This window comes from Theropithecus gelada, chromosome 3 (genome assembly GCF_003255815.1).
Source record: "Theropithecus gelada isolate Dixy chromosome 3, Tgel_1.0, whole genome shotgun sequence".
In the NCBI taxonomy this organism is placed as follows: Eukaryota; Metazoa; Chordata; class Mammalia; order Primates; family Cercopithecidae; genus Theropithecus; species Theropithecus gelada.
The window spans coordinates 162,200,349-162,223,344 of record NC_037670.1 but is presented as its reverse complement, the minus strand read 5'-3'; the positions used below and the strand labels follow the sequence as shown (position 1 = coordinate 162,223,344).

Here is a 22,996-nt window from a genome sequence, read left to right as displayed (position 1 = left end):
AGAGAAATAAGAAACAAGTTATGTTCATGGATACGGACCTCCATTGTTTAATAAAAATAATAGCTATCATTTCAATAAATATTTATTCTTTGTCTATTAGTTTACATGCCTTATTATTTTTTGTAATTTTTGTTAAGGCGTATTTAAATGCAAGTTATGAGTTTTGCAAATGTGTACAATTGTATAACCTATATCTTTATTAAGATATCAAACATTTGCATCACCCCAGAGAGTTAACTTATGTGCCTTCCCAATCAGCCACCTCCCCTCCACTCAGCAACCACTGTTCTGATTTTTATTGCAATAGGTTAGTTTTTCCTGTTCTATAACTATATATAATACATATACAATATTTTCTTTTTGTGTCCCATTTTTTTCAGTCAGAATAATATTGCTGAGATTCATGCATGTTGTTGGAAGTATCTGTAGTTCATTCTTCTTTATTCCTGAGTAGTATTTCACTTTATAAATATACCGTAGTTTCTTTGATCCATTCTCCTGTTGATAGACAGTTGAGTTGTTTTCTTTTTTCTTTGCTAGTATGAATAAAGCTGCTATGAATATTTATATATAAGTTTTTATATCTAGGAGTGAAATTGCTGGGTCATATTGCATATTTATGCTTAAGTACATTAAAAACTGTCTAATAGTTGTCAAAGTGATTTACTGTTTTATACTTCCACCAACAATATATGAGAGTTCTTGTTCTTCCACATTCTTGCCAACATTTATTTTTCTGTCTTTTTATTTTAGTGAAATGAAATCACATTTCATTGTGGATTTACTTTACATTACCCAGATAGCTAAAGTATTGAGCATTTTTTTCTGGGCTTATTTTGCATATTTATAGATCTTTTGTGAAGCATCCACATAGAATTTCTTTCTTCATTTTTGATTGATAGTCATGCTGGATATAAAATTCTTGGTTGACAGTTATTATTTTTATTTCCTTTCAGCACATATAACATATCATCTCACTGCCTTCTTTCTGGTCTCCATATTTTCTGAAGAAGCCAGCCATTAGTGTTAAGGATGCCTTGCATGTGATGATTTATCTTCTTCTAGCTTCTTTCAAGATATTCTCTTTATCTTTTACTTTTGACATTTTGACTACAATGTTTCTAGATGTGAAGGTCTTTGAGTTTATCTTAGAGTTTGTCGAGGCTGTGGAAGGTATAGATTAATGTTTTTCTTCCCCTCAAGATCGGGAACTTTCTATCATTTCTTTAAATATTCTTTTTGCCCCCTTTTTATTCTGGGATATCCATTATGAATATGCTGTTATGCTTGATGGTCTGCCACAGGTCTCTGAAGATCTGTTTTTTTCTTTATCCTCTTTTTTTTTTTTTCCTGTCTCTCTAACTGGACAATTGCAATTCACCTATCTTCAGGCTCACTGATTCCTTCAACTGCAAGCTTCAATCTGCTGTCAAGCACCGATAGTGAATTTTTGCTTCAGTTGTGGTATTTTTAACTTCAGAATTTCTATTTGGCTCCTTTTCAATATTTTCTGTTATTGATATTCTCTATTTGATAAGACATTGCTCTCGCAGTATCCTTTAGCTCCTTAGACATGATTTCTATTGATTAAGCATTTTTAATATAGGTGATTTTATTTATTTATTTAGAGACAGAGTCTCACTCTGTCACCCATGCTGGAGTGCAGTGGTACAATCACTGGGTTCAAGTGATTCTCCTGCCTCAGCCTCCTGAGTAACTGGAACTAAAGGTATGTGCCACCACACCCGGCTAATTTTTTTTTTACTTTTACTAGAGATGGGGTTTCAACATGTTAGCCAGGCTGGTCGCAAACTCCTGACCTCAAGTGATCCACCTGCCTTAACCTCCCAAAGTGCTAGGGTTACAGGTGTGATCGACTGTGTCTGGCCTACAATTTAAAAAAAAAGTCTGATCTTCTCCAAAAACAGTTTTATTGATTGCCTCATTTCCTGTGTATGGATGATACTTTCTTGTTTCTTTGCACATCTCATAAAATTTTATTTAAAACAGGACCTTTTAAATAGTATAATGTGACAACTCTGGAAATCAGATCTCTTTTCTCCAGTGTTTGTTTATGTTGCTGATTGTTAATATTGTCATGCTGCTTGTTTATTGACTAATTCTGTAAAGTCTATTTTGTATGTTGTGTATGGCTACTGAAGTCTCTGGTTAGCTTAGTGGTCATCTAATGATCTAATTATTGGACAGGTACTTTCTTAAATACCTGAGTACAGTAAGTGTCCCCAACTTTTTCAAGTGGCTCTGTATGAATAGTGGGGCATGTCTTCAACACTCAGGCATGGGTAAAATGGTTTACAACTTTGCATTGGCCTTCACTTCCTATTTGTGTAATGCCTCCCTTTTAGCCAGAAGTGAGACATTAGGGCCTTCTCAGATTTTCCCTGAGCATGTGTACAGTCTTATACACGGTTTGGATTTGTGTCCCCACCCAAATCGCATGTCACATTGGAGGAGGGGCCTGGTGGAAGGCGATTGGATCATGTGTGTGGATTTCCCCCTTGCTGTTCTTGTGATACTGAGTGAGTTCTCATGAGATCTGATGGCTTAAAAGTGTATGGCACTTCCCCATTCTCCCTCTCTCTCCTGCTGCTATGTGAGGAAAGTGCTTGTTTTCCCTTCCGCCATGATTGTAAGTTTCTGGAGGTCTTCCAGTAATGCTTCCTGTTAAACCTGCAGAACTGAGAGTCAATTAAACCTCTTTTTTTCATAAATTACCCAGTCTCAGGTAGTTCTTTATAGCAGTGTGAGAACAGACAGCCTTCTACCTGTGCATGGTCTTCTAAATTTTTAGGAATATGTTGAAACTTTCTGAAACAACATATGTGTACAGCTTAATTTCCAGCTTTTCCTTTTAAGATTTTTTACTTAGTTTCTTATTTGCCCCAGTTGTTATCATCATCTTAGGCCACCATGGTGTTAAAAATTCATGACTGATTGTTTTCAACAAATGCCACTGGTGGAAGTGCTGAGTGGAGTCTGAGCCAGGTCAAAGAAAAACAAGCCATAGAATGGGGGTTTTCAGAGAATGTCAGACATGTCAAATTATGACAGTTGTCTGAGAATAGTTTTTTGGGAAGCTCCAAATGTATTTTGCCTTCTCCAGTGGCTGCTAGGCTGCTGGTTTTTACTGGGATCAAGGAGCTGTTGGTTTTCAGTGCTACTATGGAGCTGGGAGACAAGGATGGGGATAGGGCAACTTAAAATGCCACAAAAATCACTGTTCTTATTGGGGTTTAGTTATTTTTCATGACCAAATGCTTCTCAGATTATTGCAGGATTTCTTGAAAAATAATCTCAAGGGTTCTGAGGAAAACGATTTTGCCCATCCTTGCTGTTGTTTTTACTGCTTTTGTGGAGGAGCAGCTTTCCAGGGGTATGGCTCTGCTATTCCTGCTAGAGGCACAGAAATAGGAAGGAGGTGCTGAATAAGTAGAAGTATTGCTTGACATGTCTTTTATGTCTTTTGGTAAGTAGATGTTAATTTTGATGTAGTTGAATTCATGAATTTCTTCTTTTATGGTTAGAAGTTTCTGCATCCTATTTTAAAAAAATCATTGCCAACTCCAAGGTCATTCAGTATTTTTTTTTTTTTAGTGCTTTCTTTTAGAAGCCTTATAGTTTTAACTTCTAGGTTTCTATCTGTGATCTTTCTTGATGTATTATCTGTATAATGTGACATAGGGTCAATATTATATTTTCCCATGTAAATACCCTTTTTTTTCCTAGCATCTTGTCTTGAAAGGACCTTCTTCTCTCCATTGGATTGTTTTAGTACCTCTGTTGAAGTTGTACATGTGGGCGTCATTTTTGAATCTGTGTTATTTTCAATTGATCAAATGTCGATTCTTTCTTTAATAGCACATGTTCTAGATTTCTATAGCTTTATAGTAAGTCTTGAAATTGGGTAATGAAAGTCCTGCCTCCAACTTTTTCTCCTTTATCGAGGTTATTTGGCTATTTTATGTTTTTTTTTTTTTTAATTGCTATATAAATTTTTAAGTCAGCTGGATTTGGGTAAAGAGTATGTTGATTCTAAGTATCAGTTTGGAAAGATTTGATATCTTAGTATTAGTAGTACTGATCTTTCAATACACAAATATGATATGTTTATTTATATCTTTAATTTTTGTCAATGATGTTTTATAGTTTTCAATGTATGGTCTTACAAGTATTTTATTGTATCTGTCCTTTAATAATGCATTTTTTTTAGTGCTATTGTTAACAGTATTTTTAAATTTTTATTTTTTAATTTGTAGTTGCATATATACAGAAATACAGTTGACTTTTATATATAGTATCTGTGCACTATGACTTCAAACTTACTCATTCTGTAGAATGAGTTGATTTTTGCAGATTAGTTGGAATTTTATATAATCATGACATTTGCAAATAAAGATAATTTTACTTTTTCCTTCCCAATATGTGTGCCTTTATTATTATTATTATTATTAACTTTATTTTCCCTCCCTTTTCATACTGGCTAGAACTTCCATTACAATGTTGAATAAAAGTGGTGAGGGCAGACTTCTAGATTTGTTTCAATGTTAGGGAGATGATACTCAGTTCTGTACCATTATGTATGATGTTACTTATAGATTTTTTCATATGTAATCTTTATCAGACTGAGGACATTTTGTTTCCTTATCATTTTTATTTTTTGCAAGTAGGCCTGCAGGATACATGTGAAGTGTTAGTCTAGTTAATGATGAGTTAGTTGCTAGGGAGGTAGGAGAAATTAAAAGAACAAGTATATCTGCAGGCCAAACTGGATGGGATGAACAAAGACCATATAATAGGAATATAGACAAGCTGGGCTGTGTTGAAGAAACCAGACTTCTTTTTGTGGCTCTGCTGCCAACTTCCTATTAAACCTTAAATAAGACACTTTATTATTTTTGTTACGTATCTGAGACAGAGTTTCACTCTTGTTGCCCAGGCTGGAGTGCAATGGCACGATCTCAGCTCACTCTAACCTCTGCCTTCCAGGTTCAAGCAAGTCTCCTGCTTCAGCCTCCCAAGTAGCTGGGATTACAGGCTCCTGCCACCATGCCTGGGTAATTTTTGTATTTTTAGTAGAGACGGGGTTTTGCCATTTTGGCCAGGCTGGTTTCAAACTCCTAACCTCAGGTGATCCACCCATCTTGGCCTCCCAAAGTGCTGGGATTACAAGCATAAACCACTGTGCCCTGCTATGGCACTTATTTTTTACCTAGCACTAAAAGATATAGCTGAGAGCCAGGTTGATTTCAGAAAGAATTTGGTAGAGTTACAAATGTGTTTTAAAAATTTGAAAAATAAATGTAAGAAGAGATTGATAAGGCTGGACTTCCTTTATCTGCTATAAAAAAGGCTGAGATTTAAATTTTTTAATACTACTTTTAGTTCACTACACCAGGACAACCATTCATCTGCTCTTTTGTCTCTGGGTACCTTCACATCCCTTTTCTCCAAAACCACATGCTCTTGATTTCTTTAACTATATTGCAGGTCTTGAGATCAGGTAATGCTGTGTTCCCTAGCTCTACTTTTAAGTAATTATTTTGCTAAAGTATCTTCATCTGAATCATCTGGGATGAATTCTCTTTCCTTCCAGGACCTTCACATCACTGATACAAATTGGCGGTGTGTCTCCTCAGCACATAGGTGTGCTCTGGGGTCTTCGTAGGCTTAACCGTTGTGCCTAGGGCTGACATCAAAATAAGTAGTTAGGTCTTTGCCTCTCACCACAGACCTCCCATTATATCTGTGACACTCTGAACTACAGCTTAGGAAAATAATTTTAACTACTTTGAATGTCATTTGACTCCATTCCTTAGGATCATGCAGGATTTTTTCATTTTTATGAACCCCTTTTGAGAACACAGATAGCCTTATGAGGGACAGTTGCCTTCAGTTGACAGCCTTGGGTGGGGGTTATCTAGTCAATGATACCATCAGTTTTGCAAGATTGTGGTTGTGATAGTATAAGCATCCAGGTGAAGTTGAAACGGGGGGAAGGGACCAAGTGTGCTAGCATCGAAATTGGGAGTGGGATGCTAATGATACACTTTTCTTGTTGTCAGTTTTACTGGGAAGAGCCCTGTGGAAATTTAAATCCTTTCCCCTAAAATTTCTTTGAAGTCCCAAAAGGCTTATGTTCTTAAGGTTATTTCTGTTCCCAGGCTAATGCTTTTCCTAAATTTGTTCAATTCTGGATTATCTGTTTATCTCAGTAGGCAAAGTCTATTCTGTATTCATTGACCTGGATATAAAATTCAGCTCCTTCTCCAATTTCCATATTCATTAGACCTCACTGCCTTTAAGACAAGAAGTAGACTTCCCTGAAGATACAAGTCCAGGTGGGAAATATGGAGTGGACAAAGGAGGCATTTCCATGACAGCGTACAACAACTTCCAATTGAGCATTAGACTGTGTTCTTAAAATGCTCTTTATTCACCCTATACCAGGACATTTGCCTGGATGTTTATGTCCCCTCTCAATTCTAAAATCCTAATCCCCAAGGTGATGGTGTCAGGAAGTGGGGCCCTTTGAGAGGTGAATAGGTCTTGAGGGTAGAGTCTGCATGAATGGAATTAGTGTCCCTTTAAAAGAGACCCAAGCAAGCATGTTTGCCCCTTCCTCCATGTGAATTGAAATGATACCTTCTATGACCAGGAAGTAGACCCTCAGTGGGCATTGAATCTACTGGCATCTTGATCTTGGGCTCTCCAACCTCCAGAACTGTGAGAAATAAATGTCTGTTGTTCATAAGCCACCCCGTCTATGGTGTTTTGACATATATATCAATAATGATATATATGGTGTTAGATATATATAGAGCTATATATATATAGATCTAACTATATATATAAAGCTACATAAGGAATTCTGATTAATAGTTTGAACCATGAGTAGTGAGAATAAAATTATTCTAAATTTTGACAAGGGAAATGGTTGTTTTATTTTTTAAGATGTTATTTTACTGGAGCATGTTCTAATTAGCCTCCTCCAATAAAAGCAGAACCTTTTTATTTAGTAATTGAGTCTCATCTGATACTCTGGGGTACTATAATTTTGTTGTTTCTGTATATTTGATTATTATTAATAATCCAAAACTGATAGAGGTGCTGATGGTTTATGTTTCTGGAAGGCTAGAAGTTAACCTGTGAAAAGCTGATGTTCTATGATTTTATAGGCTAAAAGAGAAGTTAATGCCACAGAGGTTAAGATCTTATTAATTCATAGAGTGTGAATTACTCTTACATCTAATTTAGCAGTAGTTTTAAGCATTTCTTTCCTGACTTTTATAAATCTCGATTTCTTATTTATACTTTGAATTTGCATCTGTCTTCTCTACTTGTTACTTTACTAATGAGTTAAATAAAACTTGGCCAGATGCTCACTACTATGTGTATGAGAATGATGTTTTTCATGGGAATGTGTTTAAGTATTATTAGTTTATAAAGGGTAGCATTATCATGGGAAGGCACCCAAGGTTTCATGGGGGCAACTGGAAAAGAGAAGTCAGCATTTTGAAGTTAGCCAAACCCTATCATGCTAAATTCAAACTTCGGGTGTGGTTTTGAAGTATTTGCATTTGCTAGGGTTGCCATAACAAAGTACTACGCATTGAGTGGTTTAAACAACCAAAATTTATTGTCTCAGAGTTCTGGAGGCTGGAAGTCCATGATCAAAATGTCGGCAGGGTTGGCTCCCTCCAGGGGCTGTGAGGGAGAATCTCTCCTGCAGCTGCTGGTGGTTGCTGGCAATCTTCAGTGTTCCTTGGCTCATAGAACACTTCCTTGGCGCATCACCCCAATCTCTGCCTTCATCTTCACATGGCTTTCTCCCTATGTGTGTGTCTGGGTCCAAATCTCCCCTTTTTTATAAAGACACAGTCATATTGGGTTAGGGCCCTGTCCTTATGACCTCATCTTAACTTGATGACCTCTGTAAAGACCCTATCTTAAAATATGGTAACATTCTGAGATACTAGGAATTGGGACTTCAACATAGGAACTTTGGGGAGACACAGTTCAGCCCATAACAGTATGCTTACTTTTTCTCCATTCTCAAGGATTACTTTTTCCCTCAAGTGATACCATAAGGAGAAGAATGTCTTTAACTCTGGAGAGAATCTCAGTTAAGTCATCTTACCATGTTTTAAAATGAGATTTGTTGCCACATCCCACGCCAAGCCTGTACCAGTATTGCCTTAAGGATGTGGTTAGGAAAGATTACACTTGGGAAGTAAATCCTGTCTGAGAGATGAGTTCACAAGTTCTCAGGGGCATTTAGCTGCCAGGCCATTTTTTACACATTAAACAAAAAAAAGAAAAAGTCTTTTGGGCATTGCATTTATTTATGTGAATATAATAAATACTTCCAATGGCATTTGGATTGCATGTTTGCACGTGTTTAATATGTTGGTAAATCTGAGGAAAGTGCACAGTGCTTTCTGATTTTGTATTAGGAAGATGGGTGAGGCAGGGAAGAGGAATGATTCCTTAGGCAACCATGGAATTATTTACTGACTAAAAGAGGAAATCTTCTGTTTGAATAACCCCTTTGAACTGCCTGACACGTGGTGGAAGCTTGTCAAATGTTTGTTGAATGAACAGAAGTGTCCAGGGAACTTAGACTATTTGAGAGCAATCAAAAAGCATATATTTATTCAGAGATTTACCATGTACCTAGCTTTGGCTGATGCTGTGGGGGCCTGCTGATGGGTGTACGAACAATAATAGCAGCAACTGTCGTTTGTGCTTACTCTGTGCCAAGCATCTTGCACACATTTTTTTTTCCACTATTCTCTGAGTTAGGCACTATTTTTGTTTTACATATAAAGGAAACTGAGGCTAAAAGATATCAAGCTATCTATGTTAATTGATAAGGTAAGGTGTGTGCTTTACTTCTGCACTCCAATCAATGCCTACTAAACATGTCCTCTTGCTGGTAGAAGTTTGCATTCTTGTTCTAGAGATAGGAAATTTATAATTAGGGTAATTAGAAAAGTAGTATAGAAAAGGTGAATTTTTATAGTATGTCTGGTTTGCTATGTATATGTGTACTGTCAGCATTTTATGAAAGTCTCAGGTTGTGAAATGGTTAAGTATATAACTTCTGGAGTTAGATGCCTGCGTTCAAATCTTACTCGGACCTCTTCTTACCTGTGTGTCCTTGGACATGGAGCTTACGTGTTCTCCATAAGCTCCACTGAGAACATTTATTATTTAAAAAATGGGAAATTTATTATAAAATAGGGATCATACCTTATTATTGCGAGGGATACATAAAATATATAAAATGATTCAGTGCCTGGCAAAATGTATTTTCTGTTCAAATGTAAGCTTCTCAAAGGTGGCAGTGATTTGTGTCTGTTTTATTTGTTCTTGTATCCTACACATTTAGAACAGTGCTTGGCATCAAATAGACATTTGGTAAATTCATTGTTGAATGGATATATTTCAATATGTAAATGCCTGAGCTTAGTCACATTAACAGACATAATAAAGTAGTCAGATGTTTGCACATCTATGTGGAACAGTGGTTCGTAGCCGGGATACACATTAGAAATACCTGGAGGGCTTTGAATGGACTGCTTCTTAAACCCCATGGTAGGCAAAGGTTCTGTACCAATGTTGGAGAATCACTGTGAAGGTAACAAACATAGAATAATACTGGTATAGTATGTTGAAGATTCAATACCGAAAGTGATTTTCTGAATGACTCCAGGGGATGAGTTTCTTAGGAAACAAAACATAGCCTTTGGTTCAATAGTAATTGCATCCTTCAACATTTCAATGTACATTAAAATAAAAAAAAATACTTTGAGTTCATATATAATATGGAATAGGATTTAGGCTCAAATAGTTATACATGGTTTGTTCCCTGACATAAATCACTGGTGAAGTTTGTGTGGGGCTTGGGACAATTTTTTTATTGTGTGGGCTATCCTTCGCATTGTAGACATCTTGTCTAAGTCAACCAAAAAGCATTGTGAGCTGCTTTGAATATAAGCAAAGGTAGTGCCCATATGGTGTAAGAAAAAAGACAACAACACACAAGGTGATTAAGAACTCTCTTGGGGAATCAAACCAAGACACTGAGTAACTTCTTAGACAGCTGGTTCCTTTTCTAGAACAACAGGGTAAGTTCACTAGTCTCTAATGTGTCAATCTTTAGGAGGTGTTCTGGATAAAAGACTTCCTGATTCTCTGGTGCTTTTCTGCTCTGCAAGAAGAATCCTGATTCTGTTCTCACGTGCAGCATCACCCAGAGAGGGAGCTGGCAAATGGGGATAGATAGAAAATGGGAGCCACATAAACCTACAATCAGACTGAAACTGGAACCAGAGGAAATTGAGAGAAATTTGCAAAATGAGTAATTAGAAAAGGGTATCTCTGGCTAAATAACCACTTAGTTGCATGTTTTCCATAAATTTTTAAATTTACATTTATGAAGAGTATATGCCACATGTTTCATTAAACACACTGTAAAAATGTTAACACTATGATATGCCCTTTACGAGTATGGCAAAGGGATTCCATTTTAATGTTGACCACACAAAGCCGTTTTGATGTCTCTCAGGCTTCTTAACACTGGATTCTACCTTATTTGCATTTATTTTTAAAGAGCTGCTTTGAAGGATTTCTGACTCAGGCAAGAATATCACTGAAATGTAAGGCCTGGGATATAATTCAAATCATCCTAATCCGGTTTCTCAACCCTTGATCTAATCAGCAAGCTGTTTTGCTTAGCTTCTTGGTCAAGTTCATTCATTCACTCAGAAAGCATTTCTTGAATATAGACTGTGTCTACCCCAGGGCTGGAATGTAATAAGATTAGTAGATGGATTGAGCCCTGTCCTTTAGGAGTTTATAGTCTTATTGAATGAAGTGAAGAAAATAATATGATGCTATTTAAAATGTATAATGGCTTTTACATTTTGAATATGTTAGAGCTCTTTCAGGTAATTGATATTAACTTTGACATTGTATTATTGAAACTGCATTATAGTATATTTTCTTTTCACATCTATTTCACAGTTAATATCACAGTTCTTTTCAAAGAAGCATTTGTGATTATCACCATCCCCTATGAAGAAGCATTGTTGTGAAATTAATAGAAAGAATCATTGGCATTTCATGGTTTTGCTGACCGTGGGCTTGAGAGGATTCTGAGCAGAAGGAAAGCACAAGTTGAAACCCCATTGATTTTTTTTAATAGGAACAAATTGCAGCATAAAATTACTGCCCCCTCATCCCACTCCCAACCACACACCAAGTTCTACCAGACTCTTAAGTGTCATCATCTACCACCAAGATAAATTCAAATAGAAAAATAACTTTCACTAACTTTTATTTGAGGTCTGAGATATAATAAAACTATTTTCTTATTTTGGAAGAAAATGTGTATACATGTATGAATTATTGGAGAAAAGGATTTTCTCCCATGGTTATTTAAAAGAATGGAAAGTTCTAATCAGAAATTATTTCCTACACCCTGTTGTACCTAAATATATTTTTCTATTTGTATGTCCTTTTGTGAGGGCAATTAGAGTTACAAACTGGCAGCCACTTTCATGTTTTTTACTTATTTTTTCTCCTAATTAATATTTATATGTATAGACATAAAACCAACCTTAAATTTGTATCCACAAAGAGAAATACATGATCAACAAAAGGCTTTACTTGTTTCTTTTCCCAGGCTAGAAAAGAGTGTGATTTGACTGTAATTTCATTCAGGGTTAAATGTTTGTATGTCTCTTATCGTATAGCCACATTGTCTTTCAGAGGCACACGTGGCTTGCATCCTTGAATCCTAATTTGATTATTTCAGCAATTGACTCCTCCTGGCAGTCCTAATTAGGAAGAGTAACCAGATTTTGGTGGTCAGAGTCTACAAGTTCAGATGAGTTAAACTCATTTGTCTTGTGCTTTCTACTGGTGCCTGACAGTAGAATTTTATTTTCTCTCTTAAAAAAATTTTTTTTTTAATCAAAACTGTCTGGGACAGTTAATGAAAAAATGAAAGATCTGTGTTTTTCTCATTAAACCAAGATTCAGGAATTCTTCAGCCATTCTAAGAGTTTGCACCTGGGTATTTTTTTTTTGTAAGGACACTTAATTTAGGTTGTGGTGACTGTTAAGGAATCAAATGTAGAACCTGTGTATTCTGACTCTGCAGAGATCTGATTTTCTTATGATGAAAACTGTAGCTCAGAGTCCCCATACAGAGCCCTTCAAAGCCAGAGAAAATCCTAATAAAAATGCTAAAGAAGTTCCTTCAACATAGGTGGAGGAAAACTGTTTTGAGATGAAAGATCACTGTGTAAGATTCTCCCACTGTTACTTTCTTATTGCTCGATGATATGGAATATGCTTTGGGGTGAGGGGCCGAAATTGATGTTGCTAATTGTTTGCCTTGGTGAAAGTGAGGAACAAGAATATTGTGTCATCATTAAAGGCCTCCATCTTCATAATGACCCTTTTGGGGATTATATAAAGCAAGTACATTGTCTGCTACCCAGTGGGAGCTTTTGAAAGTAGGCTACCAGCAAGCTCGATGTGATCACTTCCAACTACTGAAGACCTACCCACTATTTCTGGGACTTCCTGTATAGGAATACAAGAGACTTAAAAAAAACCAAAAAAACAAAACCAAAGGTCTAGACACTTGCTGAGCTCTCTGACATACTTGGTAATTGATTAATGGTTGCACAGTCTGGATTCGTTACTGGCTTCTACTCAGTGTTTCCTTGGGCTTGGGGACTACTGTTCATCTTGCTCAACTTTACCAATTATTTTTTTGGAGGGGGTTTGCAGAGGTCACTGAGCAGGACGGAAAGACTACGTGCCCTTCAGGGCGCAAGAAAGCTTTTAAAGTCTGCCCCTGTTCCTTCCCCTTTATATGGGGCAAGTTTCTTTTCCTTTGGGGTCTCATTTGTGATGGAATTCACCACAGATCTGGCCACCACTGCTTTCCTTTTCTCCATTCCTCTGTCCGGAGCCTTGTTCTTCTCTGTAGTCCGTGGGGTTGGGAAGTCTGAGGATCTGGGCCTTTCTGGGGATCCAGGGTGTCTGCAGGCCTCATCTCAGAGATGGCAGATTCTTACTGCAGTTTTCAGGTCATATGAGAGAGACTAGCTGAAGAGAGCCAAATGAAGATAAAGTAAATAATGAAATTGCTGATGTTTTCTTTAGAGTGCCCCTTGATGGGCTTTGGAAAGTTGTGGTCCCAGCTGTCTAAATGTACATGTTCCCACAGAGCAAAGTTTAAGAACTCTAGTGCACAGAAGAGAACCTTAGGAGTGTGTGTAAATGCAGCTTCCCATGCCTCACCCTCCAACTGATTCAGGACTCAGAGTTGCAGCATCACAAGACCCTCCTGATTCTATTTCAGGTACTTCTCAGACCACACTTAGATACTATTGTTGAGGAAAAGCCCCTCGCCCTTCTATGGAGCGACTTAGTTAAATCACAAATCAGAGCTCAAGTTTAAGCTCTAGACCCTTGTGAGACATTTTTCGTGAGGCCGTTCAGACACTGAACTTCCATGATTCCTGATGATCCCACAGATCTCCCTAGGTGATCCCTGCTTTTTTTTTCTTCTTGCTGTTCTTATTCTCACCACTATGCTCTAACTGCTCCTCCCTTCCCTTTGCTCAGCAGTGATCATATGTGCTTTGCTAAAGTAGCCCCTCTTGTTTCATTTCTTTGCAGATCAGGGATGACTATTCCAACCTCTCCCAATTCATACCCTCCTTTCTGACCTGAATTCTGTTATGATCCACTCAACAAATCTAACATCTAATTAGCGTTTAGGCTTTATCTTATTGTGGGTCTTGGTAAGATATTGGATGTGCAATTTCTTGGCAGATGCAAAGCAGTCTTTTCCCATTTAGAACCTCAAGCTCATGTAGTCCTCTGCAGGGGTAAGGAGGATAGGGAAAGGATGATATTCTTGAGAGGAAAGTAAAATAACAATGAACTTTCAGCTGTAACCAGCTTAGAGAGTGCTTTGCCGGCAAATGGAGGAAATTCAGTAGGAGACCTCACGAACCCATTTTTCTTGCTTTTAGTCTCTGGCAATCTTAAAGTTGTTCAAGTATGGTCAATGCCCAAACCCTAGGTCTTTTTCCATAAATGAAGAGTCAAGACCTTTGTTCTTTCCCTCTACTCTGAATAGAGGATTATATTTTAATTTTTGGTTCTGAAGCATTATTTCCCCACAGTGGTCCCCTCGGCCTCCCTGTCTTTTGGGACTTGCCACCATCTGTTGACACCATGCACTTTAGAGAGGTATATTCCAATACATTGGTAAAGATTTTCAGATGTGGAAGAGGCTAACTCAGGCATTGTTTCTACCCCATGGGAAATTTCGAGCTCTGTATGAGATTCTGATGTTGGTTTTTCTTTGTTTTTGTTTTTGTTTTTCTTCTTGCTGCAGGAAAGCAATCTCCCGGGCAGGCCTCCAGCATCTGGCTCCTGCACATCCCCTCAGCCTTCCTGTGGCAAATGGTCCAGCCAAGGAGCCCAGAGCGACTTTGGACTGGAGTGTAGGTGTCGCCTTTTTCATTTAAACATCACTTCAGTGCATGTTTTGTGTCTCTCATTCTCAGGATTCTTCTAGCTACAAGGAAGACTTGCTTAGTAATTTTCAACATTGCCCGCTGACCTCTCCTCAGATACCTTAGCTGTAGCTCCGTTTCCAAACTCCTATGAGCATCGCTCCTTTATATGAAGTCAGATGTGTTCAAGACTAAGATAAAAGCTTCCTGAATCATTTGAAGTACTACTGCAGCTGTAAGATTAAAAAGTACCTCGTGCGCATGCTTTATTGGTTTCTGTCAAGTTGATGATGAATAGAGCCTACCCTTAATGCAACATCACACAATCTAAGTTTTGATTTCCTCAGCTTGAGCTGAGTTTTTCTGGGTGCTTTTTTCCCCAGAGAATTACAGGCACTTCGTGTCATTCTATTGCTTTTCCTTCCTCCCCTAACCCAAAGGTAGATGGGTCTTGCATCAGTAGGTTGGGTATAGTATATGAGCTGATGTTAACATTTTAACCATAACACACTCACAAAAACTATTGACTTGAAGATTATAGTCTGAAACTCTGTAGTTGATTAAACACATTTATTGAGAGTCTTCAATGAGTAAAGTTCTTGGCTGAGTAACTGTTTCTAACTGTAGACCCAAAGGCTTTGTCCCTTCCTGAAGCAATGTGAGGAAAAGGTATCAAGGGACAGAAGGGCTTCCCTGAAGTCCTGCCAGCCTTCCCTGATGATGAACCTTGTTTAGAACTTTTAGTTAAATCTGAATAGAAGGGATAATCTGTGTTCTTTTTCTCCATAGGAAAGAGAAAGGTGGGGTGGGGGAAAGGAAAACCATGCCATGATTTTATATCCTCTGTGTTATAACATTTCTTCCTCTCCTCTCAGCACACACTTATTAATATCCTTATTTTACATCTTGGATGCATACCAGTGTAAATTCTGCCCACATTTATGAATTGCCTGGCAAAAGACTGGATGTATTTGAACTACAGCTTCTCCCTTGGTGGAGATATTGTTATACTGAGAGTGTTCAGATGCCGCCTGAGCCTGTTGAATTGGTGTATAGAAAGAATATTCCTTTCCTGGAGTTTTCTTCTTTGTTCCAGGACAGCTATTTAATAAACTCTTAACCCACAATAGAGTATATTTGCACCAGTGTTTGCATAATTAAAAATAATTAAATGCATAAACATAAATAAAACCTAAGAGGGGTATGCATGGAGCAATGATGAGAGTGTGTTGTATATCAAGGAACCGAAAGAGTTAGTTTAATATTCACGATGTTCCAAACAATCCTGTAGTCTGCAGCAGCAGGGCCTTCTTTGAGGTGAGAGATTCTAATGAGGGGTAGTTTAATCACTTAGAGGGGAACATTCATTAATTCCCTTCTCTGCCCTTTTGTGTGACATTAGATAAGTCACTGATTTCTTTCAGCTTCAGAGTCCTCATCTGTAGATGGGGATAATTGTGGCTCTATTTCATGGACGTTGTTAGGATCAAATGTGACAATCAGTGAAAAAGGTTTTTTTTGTAAACTGTGCAGCCAGCAGATTTATTTATAAAAGTAATTGATGAATTCACTAATTCATCAAACATTTGTTGAGTTCCTGCTTTGTACTAGAATCTATGTTGGTTACTTGGGATTGTGAGGTGAAGAAGATACGGTTTCTGCCTTCAAGGGGCTTAGAATTCTGTGGGCAGAAAGGAAATCAACATGAAAATACAGGGTAATGATGCCTAGAACACAGAGGTCAGCGGGCATCACTGGAATGCAACAAAAAGGACATTCCGTTCCCATTTGATGTTGGAAATAGTTATCAGAAAGTGCTTTTTAAAAGAAGTGTCCTGCCTGAGCCAGAGCTTGGCTGCAAGGTATTATTTTCTGATTCCTGTAGAGAGGTATGTACTCTAATATTTCATCAAAATGGTATTTTTGGCCAGTGGTGGGAGGCTGCAGTACAGGATGAGGGAAAAACAAATAGGAATGCAGGCTGGGTTTGTGCATAGTGATCTTTTATCCCTCCCTCTTCTCCCCTTTTCTTTGATTGTGGGTACCCCGTCTTGGAGATCTGTTGAAAGTATGGCATGACACAAAACACTTAGCTAACATTTAACAATGGAAGGAAAATCGAAAGCCTGTCCTGAAGACAGTCCATCTAAGGGCTTAGATATTGATGTGTAAGGAGTTATGAGATGTTACTCTGGAAAAAAACCAACATATTTGTGGGCTGATTTTGGTGTCAGCAAACAGAAACCAAACCGTGATCAACACACTACACTCATTTATTACAATTGTGTAAAGCGTTTGTTTCAGAAGAGAGGAAAAAGCAGATTGTTAAAAGCATTTCAGTGACTTTTTCTTTTGCTAAGACTTTAGATTTCTTGTATTACTTTAGTATGCTATTCTGTTCAAGGAGCCAGGCAGGGATTTCTTTGTTCCGTTTAAGGTGCAAAAACAGTCACCTCTCTGTGCCATTCCCTCTCCTCCACACTCTTGTTTGGTTCCCTCATCTCCTACCATTAGTCTACTCTTCTGGACTCAATGTATGCAAATGAGCAATCTTTACTCAATTCAGTATTACTATTTATTGAGCAATGATTAAGGTTGGAGCCTCTTTGATTCTTTCAAATAAAAAGGAAGGTGGCAGGAGCTTATAAAAAGGTGGGAGGAACTCCAATCTCTTGCCTTTGATAAGGTAAAGGGCCCCAGTAGTGCTACGTTGTGCTTCTGAGGGTCTTGACCACATTGGCAGACGGGGTCCAGCAGGGATGACGAGGGTCCTGTTTTTCCCTTTCATACCCAGCTTGACTCTTGGGTCAAAATTCTCTCTGCTCTGTAACGCTTTGGCTCAGGGGAATGAATGGGGGTGACCTCAAAGGCCTCTACTACTATGATTCTCTGGCTTATGTTACTCTATTCTTCTTCCTTCATCTGTAAGGAAAAAGATTAAAAAACTGTTCACGGTGTGTCTGAAGTTGTAAAGTCAGAGTGAACCTGGAATTAGGATCTTAGTCCCCAAGTTTCTACTTACTGTGGAATCCCAAAAGGGCCATGTTCTGACACTAGCCTATGTGCCACAGTCATCTGAAGGCACACAATTATTTCCTAAATATACTTTGGCAAAATACTTTGAGAAGTCTGTTTGTGGGGTGCCTGAGATACAGGTGAGCACTGATTTAGTGTGCATAGACTGTAGGCACCTGTACTTCTTGGCCGGGAGGATGCTATTATAGCAGACAGTTTTTATGCTTTGGATACATGAACTTAATAATTTTCTTTAAGCATTCCAGTTTTGTGTTCTCATTTCCCTGTTTGTGATATATAGACTCTCTCTCTCCTTAGTTTTAGCTTGTTTCTCCCAAACATTCTCTCCTACTGTGTTTTACTCAAGTGGCTTATTATGACTTTTAGGATTCTCTGTCCCGTATGGGCTCATTCTTTGAAGATTTTTTGCCAGTAGATATTTACTGAGGCTGCCTGTGCACCGGCATTTCCCTCCGTGCATGTCAGGGATAGAACCTGTAACGGTGTGTGGAGAGTATCTGGATTAGTCTTCAGTATGGTGCCTGAGTCTTCTATTCACAGCAGTGGACACTGGGATCAACCCAGTATGAAAACTGCTATTTCCTCTAGAGATTTTCTTTTTCGTTCTCTGCCAAGCCATGCTCATCTTTTCAATCAACCCGATTCTATTTATCTGACGTACTCTTTGTATCCTCACAATACCTCTCTGTTCGTAGTGCATTGTCTTACAAACCTTAGAACAAAATTAGCGCTTTTTGTTTGACTTTCTGATTTGTGGCTGTCAGATTTCAGGCTGCTTCAAAGGAGGGGCGATGTTTTCTGCTTGTTTTCTCTTCACAGTGGAGAGAACAGCATCATAGACCTCGTAGCTGCTTGGTGACTGATGTCAGGGGATGAATTGATTACAGTTTTTCTGCTCAATCAGTGAGAAGGGGCTATTTCGCTGGGAGTTGACAGGCACTCAGATTATCTCCAGTTCCTGAAAGGCTTGGTGGGCATGACGCCAAAGTCTGCTTGAAAAATAAATGGATTTATGCCGTTTTAATCCTAAGTAACTCTCTTTAAATTTCCTTCCTAATTCAACGCATTGTGTTAGATCTTAAGGTGCACACAGTACTTCGGCCTTCCTACTTTTCACAGGGGCATCATCTTTTCACCTCCACAGTGACAGCCTGCAGCAGCTGCCCCCTCTGACACTGGATGACGCCTGTCAGCCAAGACAGTTGGGGTAAAACAAGTTAAATTACTAGAAAGGAAGGAAGTAATGCCTAAAAAGGAAAAAATATTCTCATCTCCTGGGATGGATTCCAAGTTCCCAGTTTAGAGTGAATTAGTCCATTTAGAAGCATGTCTGTTCCACAGATAATGTGTATCTTCTTTTAAATGTCACATGTCTCCCTTCCAATGGAGACTTCATTTGGACTTCCAGCACTCTTCCCTGTTTGTAGTATTGCAGCAGAGAGCCCGGGAAGTACATCTCCCATCTGTCCCCACCGTTTCATTTGTTTTTGCCCATTACACTGCCTAAAACAACCCCCTGAACAGCGGTGGAAAAGCCACCAAGATCTTTCTTAAAGGGCACATTGGTTTTAAACCCAGCACCCTTGATTTCATTTTATATTCCTTCCTCATTGGCAAACTTTCTTCAGTCCTAAGAGCTGTGGAAAACGGAGCCTCAACGCAAACAAAGCCAGATCTTCAGTTCAAACCACCTTTCCTTCCCTTTAGTTGACAATGCTAACAAAGAAACTTTCTCTGAGGCAGATAGAAACATCACACAGTTGATGCACTGCCTCACAGTTTGGTTCAGGGACAAGATTAAGGAACCAGAGTCTTCATGTGGGATTGCTTTAAACTGGGTTATGAAACTAGGTCATCTTATCTTTAGAAACCTTGAATGAAAAGCCAGGAGGAGGCAGGGGTGTGTGTGTGTGCATGCGTGTTTGTGCGTGCGTGCTCGTGTGTGTGTGCATGTTCTCACTTCAGTCCTGTTTCCTGTGAGTCCTAGGAGACCTGGACTTTCATTTCAAGCTTCAGGCCCTGCCCTTCATCAGGTCTGAGTGTCATCACCCACAGACCCCATGGCGCTACGTCTTTCCCCACTCCCAGCCGCATTTCAAAAAACTGAAGTCAGAGTAATCAATAAATGAGACTGTTTGTTGAGCAGAGTGTAAGGAACTACTCACTATAAATCAGTGAAGATCCCAGTCCTGGTCAGCCATGTAAAAAAAGGGACAGATTGACCTCGATTTCATGGACCCTCACCATTCCTTTCTTTCCTGAGAATGGGGGAGTTTTAAAATCAAATCACGCTGGCTGCTGGGGGAAATCGTGGAATCCTGTAGCTTCACAGACGCTGGCTGCTGGGGGAAATCGTGGAATCCTGTAACTTCACAGACCTGTGAGAAGTGTCTCGATCTAATCTTCTGCCTCTAGGCAAGTGATTACCTGAACGAATACTGTCCAATAGAAATAGAGCTGTAATGATAAATTTTCTAGTAACCACTTTTTAAAAAGTGAGAAGAAATAGGTAAGATTATTTTTTGATTCCATATTTTGTTTAACCAAATATATTCAAAATATTATTTCAACATGTAATCAACATAAAAATTGTTAGTGAGATGTTTTACATTCTTTTTTCACACTGAATCTTCAAAATCTGCTGTGAATTTTTCAAAGAGAAGCACATCTCAATTAGTGCTGACCACATTTGAAGTCCTCAGTAGCCATGTGCGTATTGTACAGCACAAATCTAAAACATCCAACATGGTGTGTTATCAATTCTTGAAGATCTTCAAGGGGAGGTAATCCACTCTTTTTCCTTTTTGATTTTGTAAGGACATTTACATAGGATACATATTTATAGTACTCATTGTTTCAAAACTTTTTTTTTTTTTTTTTTTGAGACGGAGTCTCGCTCTGTCGCCCAGGCTGGAGTGCAGTGGCCGGATCTCAGCTCACTGCAAGCTCCGCCTCCTGGGTTTACGCCATTCTCCTGCCTCAGCCTCCCGAGTAGCTGGGACTACAGGCGCTCGCCATCTCGCCCGGCTAGGTTTTTTTTGTATTTTTTAGTAGAGACGGGGTTTCACCGTGTTAGCCAGGATGGTCTCGATCTCCTGACCTCGTGATCCGCCCGTCTCGGCCTCCCAAAGTGCTGGGATTACAGGCTTGAGCCACCGCGCCCGGCCTCAAAACATTTTTATAAGCAAGTGTCTTCATTTTGTGTGGAATATTTGCTGCTTGTGTGAGCATACTCTTTATCTGTAGTATTCAGTCTCAAACACTCACCTCATCTTTGTCTTTTTACCTATAACCATTACTAGAATTTCAGTAGCACTTGAGCAGGAAAACGTGCCTATATCTAGAAATCCATATTTATGTCTATTTAGGTGAATCTCCACTCTTAGATAACTAGATCTATTGAAGTAAATCTATCAGTGTAAATATATATAGCTATACAGACTTGTCTCAGCACTCACAAGTGGAGAAGAAGTGTTATCTTTGTTTAGAAATAGGAGAGTTATTTTTCTGTCTGGCACAGATGGATACTCTTTGAGTGGTGTACTATTTGAGATGGTATTTCAAGATACATGTGTAGAGAAGAGAGAAAGATGTTTCCAGGTAGCGACAGTAGAATGAACAAAAACGTGGCACCAGAAAGGGAAATGCAAGGTACGTTTAAAGAAGAGTGACAGGGAGCCCAGTGTGTTGGCATACGCCTGTAATCCAGCTACTCAGGAGGCTGAGGTGGGAGGATTGCTTGAGTCCAGCAGTTTGAGGCTGCAGTGAGCTGTGATGATGCCACTGCACTCCAGCCTGGGCAACAGAGCAAGGCCCTGTTTTTTGTTTTTTGTTTTTAAGTGACAAGGATAAAAGAGTGATTGATGCTGTTATTGGAGTCTAGCATGCCAGGTCGAATTTGGATTTTATCTTATAAATAGGGAAACATCTAAGCATTCTGAACAAGGGAGAGGCATAATCATGGCTGTCTTTTGGGGGAACTAAAGTTATACTAATGCAAAATAAATCAGAGAGGGTGTCAGAGTTGAGAGCAGAAGAAACCAAGACTCCGAAATTTTAGATGCACTGTCCAGCGTATAGTAAGTAACTGGGGGGTATAGTCAGATAATGAAATGAAACCTAGACAAAAATAAAAGCAAAAGGAAGAGGCCTGCATTTGCTGGGGGTAAATGAGGCTCTGCACCAAGTAAAAGACTCAAATGTATAATGGCTTAATACAAGAGAGGTTTGTGTCTCGCCTATGTGATAGACCAAGACTATTCCAGGTGGTTGGGTGGGGAGTCAGGCCCTTTGTCACACAGCTATTCAGTGACCCATGCTGAGGATCACTCTGACATCCCACCAAGAGGATTCCAAAAGGCTGACTTCCCAATTGACCAGTAAGATAAAAGACCATGGAGGGATGCATGTGGGAGGATTTAATGGAACAAGTCTGGAATTTCTGCTACTGTTTCACTGTTCAGAATTTGGTCACATGGCCACACCTAATTGCAAGGGAGACTGGGGAAATAAAGTCTGACTATGTGTCCAGGAAAAGGAGAAATAATTATTTTGAGGAATGGCTAGCAGTCTTGGCCACAAAGACCAAGGAGAGAAACGTGGTTAATGCTAACATCTGTGGATTAGGAGGAAGAAGGGAAACTAGAGTAACGGCGACACTAACAAATATAACGAACGTCTATTAACTTCTTGTTGTATGTGGAACATTGGGCTTTACGCATTTTTATGTTTAAACATCACTGTAGTCCAGTAAAGGAGGTACAGTGATTTTTATGTGACTGATGAGTAGAATAGGGTTTAGGGAAGTGAGAAGGGCCCTAAGTCATACAGCTATTAGGCAACAAGTCTGACTCCAAAGCTCATGTTAGTTAACATGGATCTGGAGAAGGGTTCATGAGAATTGTAGGAAGAAAACAAAACTAGTTCATTTGTCTACTGCATTCTTGTGCTAATGCCACCCAGTCTAGACAACTTTATGCAGGATTCAAGAGTCCCTGAGACTACCCTCTCTTCTGACATCAGTTGCAAGTTTGGGAACCCCCAAGACCATGCTCAGCTTCAGTAACTCACTAGAAACACTCATGGAACTCCCTGAAAGTTGTTAATACTCACATTTACGGTTTATTACAGTCCTTTCCAAGTAGAATCATGGTTCACTAGCTAACTTGTCCCAGCAACCATGTGCTATAATATACATGGCATAGTGCCAAGCAGGGAAGCTCATTTGAACCTTGATGTCCAGAGTTTTAATTGGGGGTTGGTCCTGTAGACAGGGTTGACTGCCCATTTGGTTGACATTAGCCCCTAGCCCCTCTGGGAGTCAAGTTGATACTTTATGACCCAAGGCCCTCAGACAAACAAAACACTTTTATCAGGCAGGACGTTCC

The 22,996-nt window shown here is 38.9% G+C and overlaps 1 protein-coding gene across 4 annotated transcripts in view; it reads left to right on the top strand.

Moving 5' to 3' along the window:
* Positions 1-22,996, top strand: part of DGKI (diacylglycerol kinase iota) — a 467,910-nt gene that overhangs the window by 149,698 nt on the left and 295,216 nt on the right. For 3 of the 4 annotated variants that reach the window (XM_025379314.1, XM_025379313.1, XM_025379315.1), the window contains one exon: positions 14,453-14,561. The exons of the other annotated variant lie outside the window; for it this stretch is intronic. In XM_025379314.1, the coding sequence (XP_025235099.1) occupies positions 14,453-14,561 (109 nt within the window). The remainder of the gene's footprint in view (positions 1-14,452; positions 14,562-22,996) is intronic. 4 annotated transcript variants of the gene reach the window in all.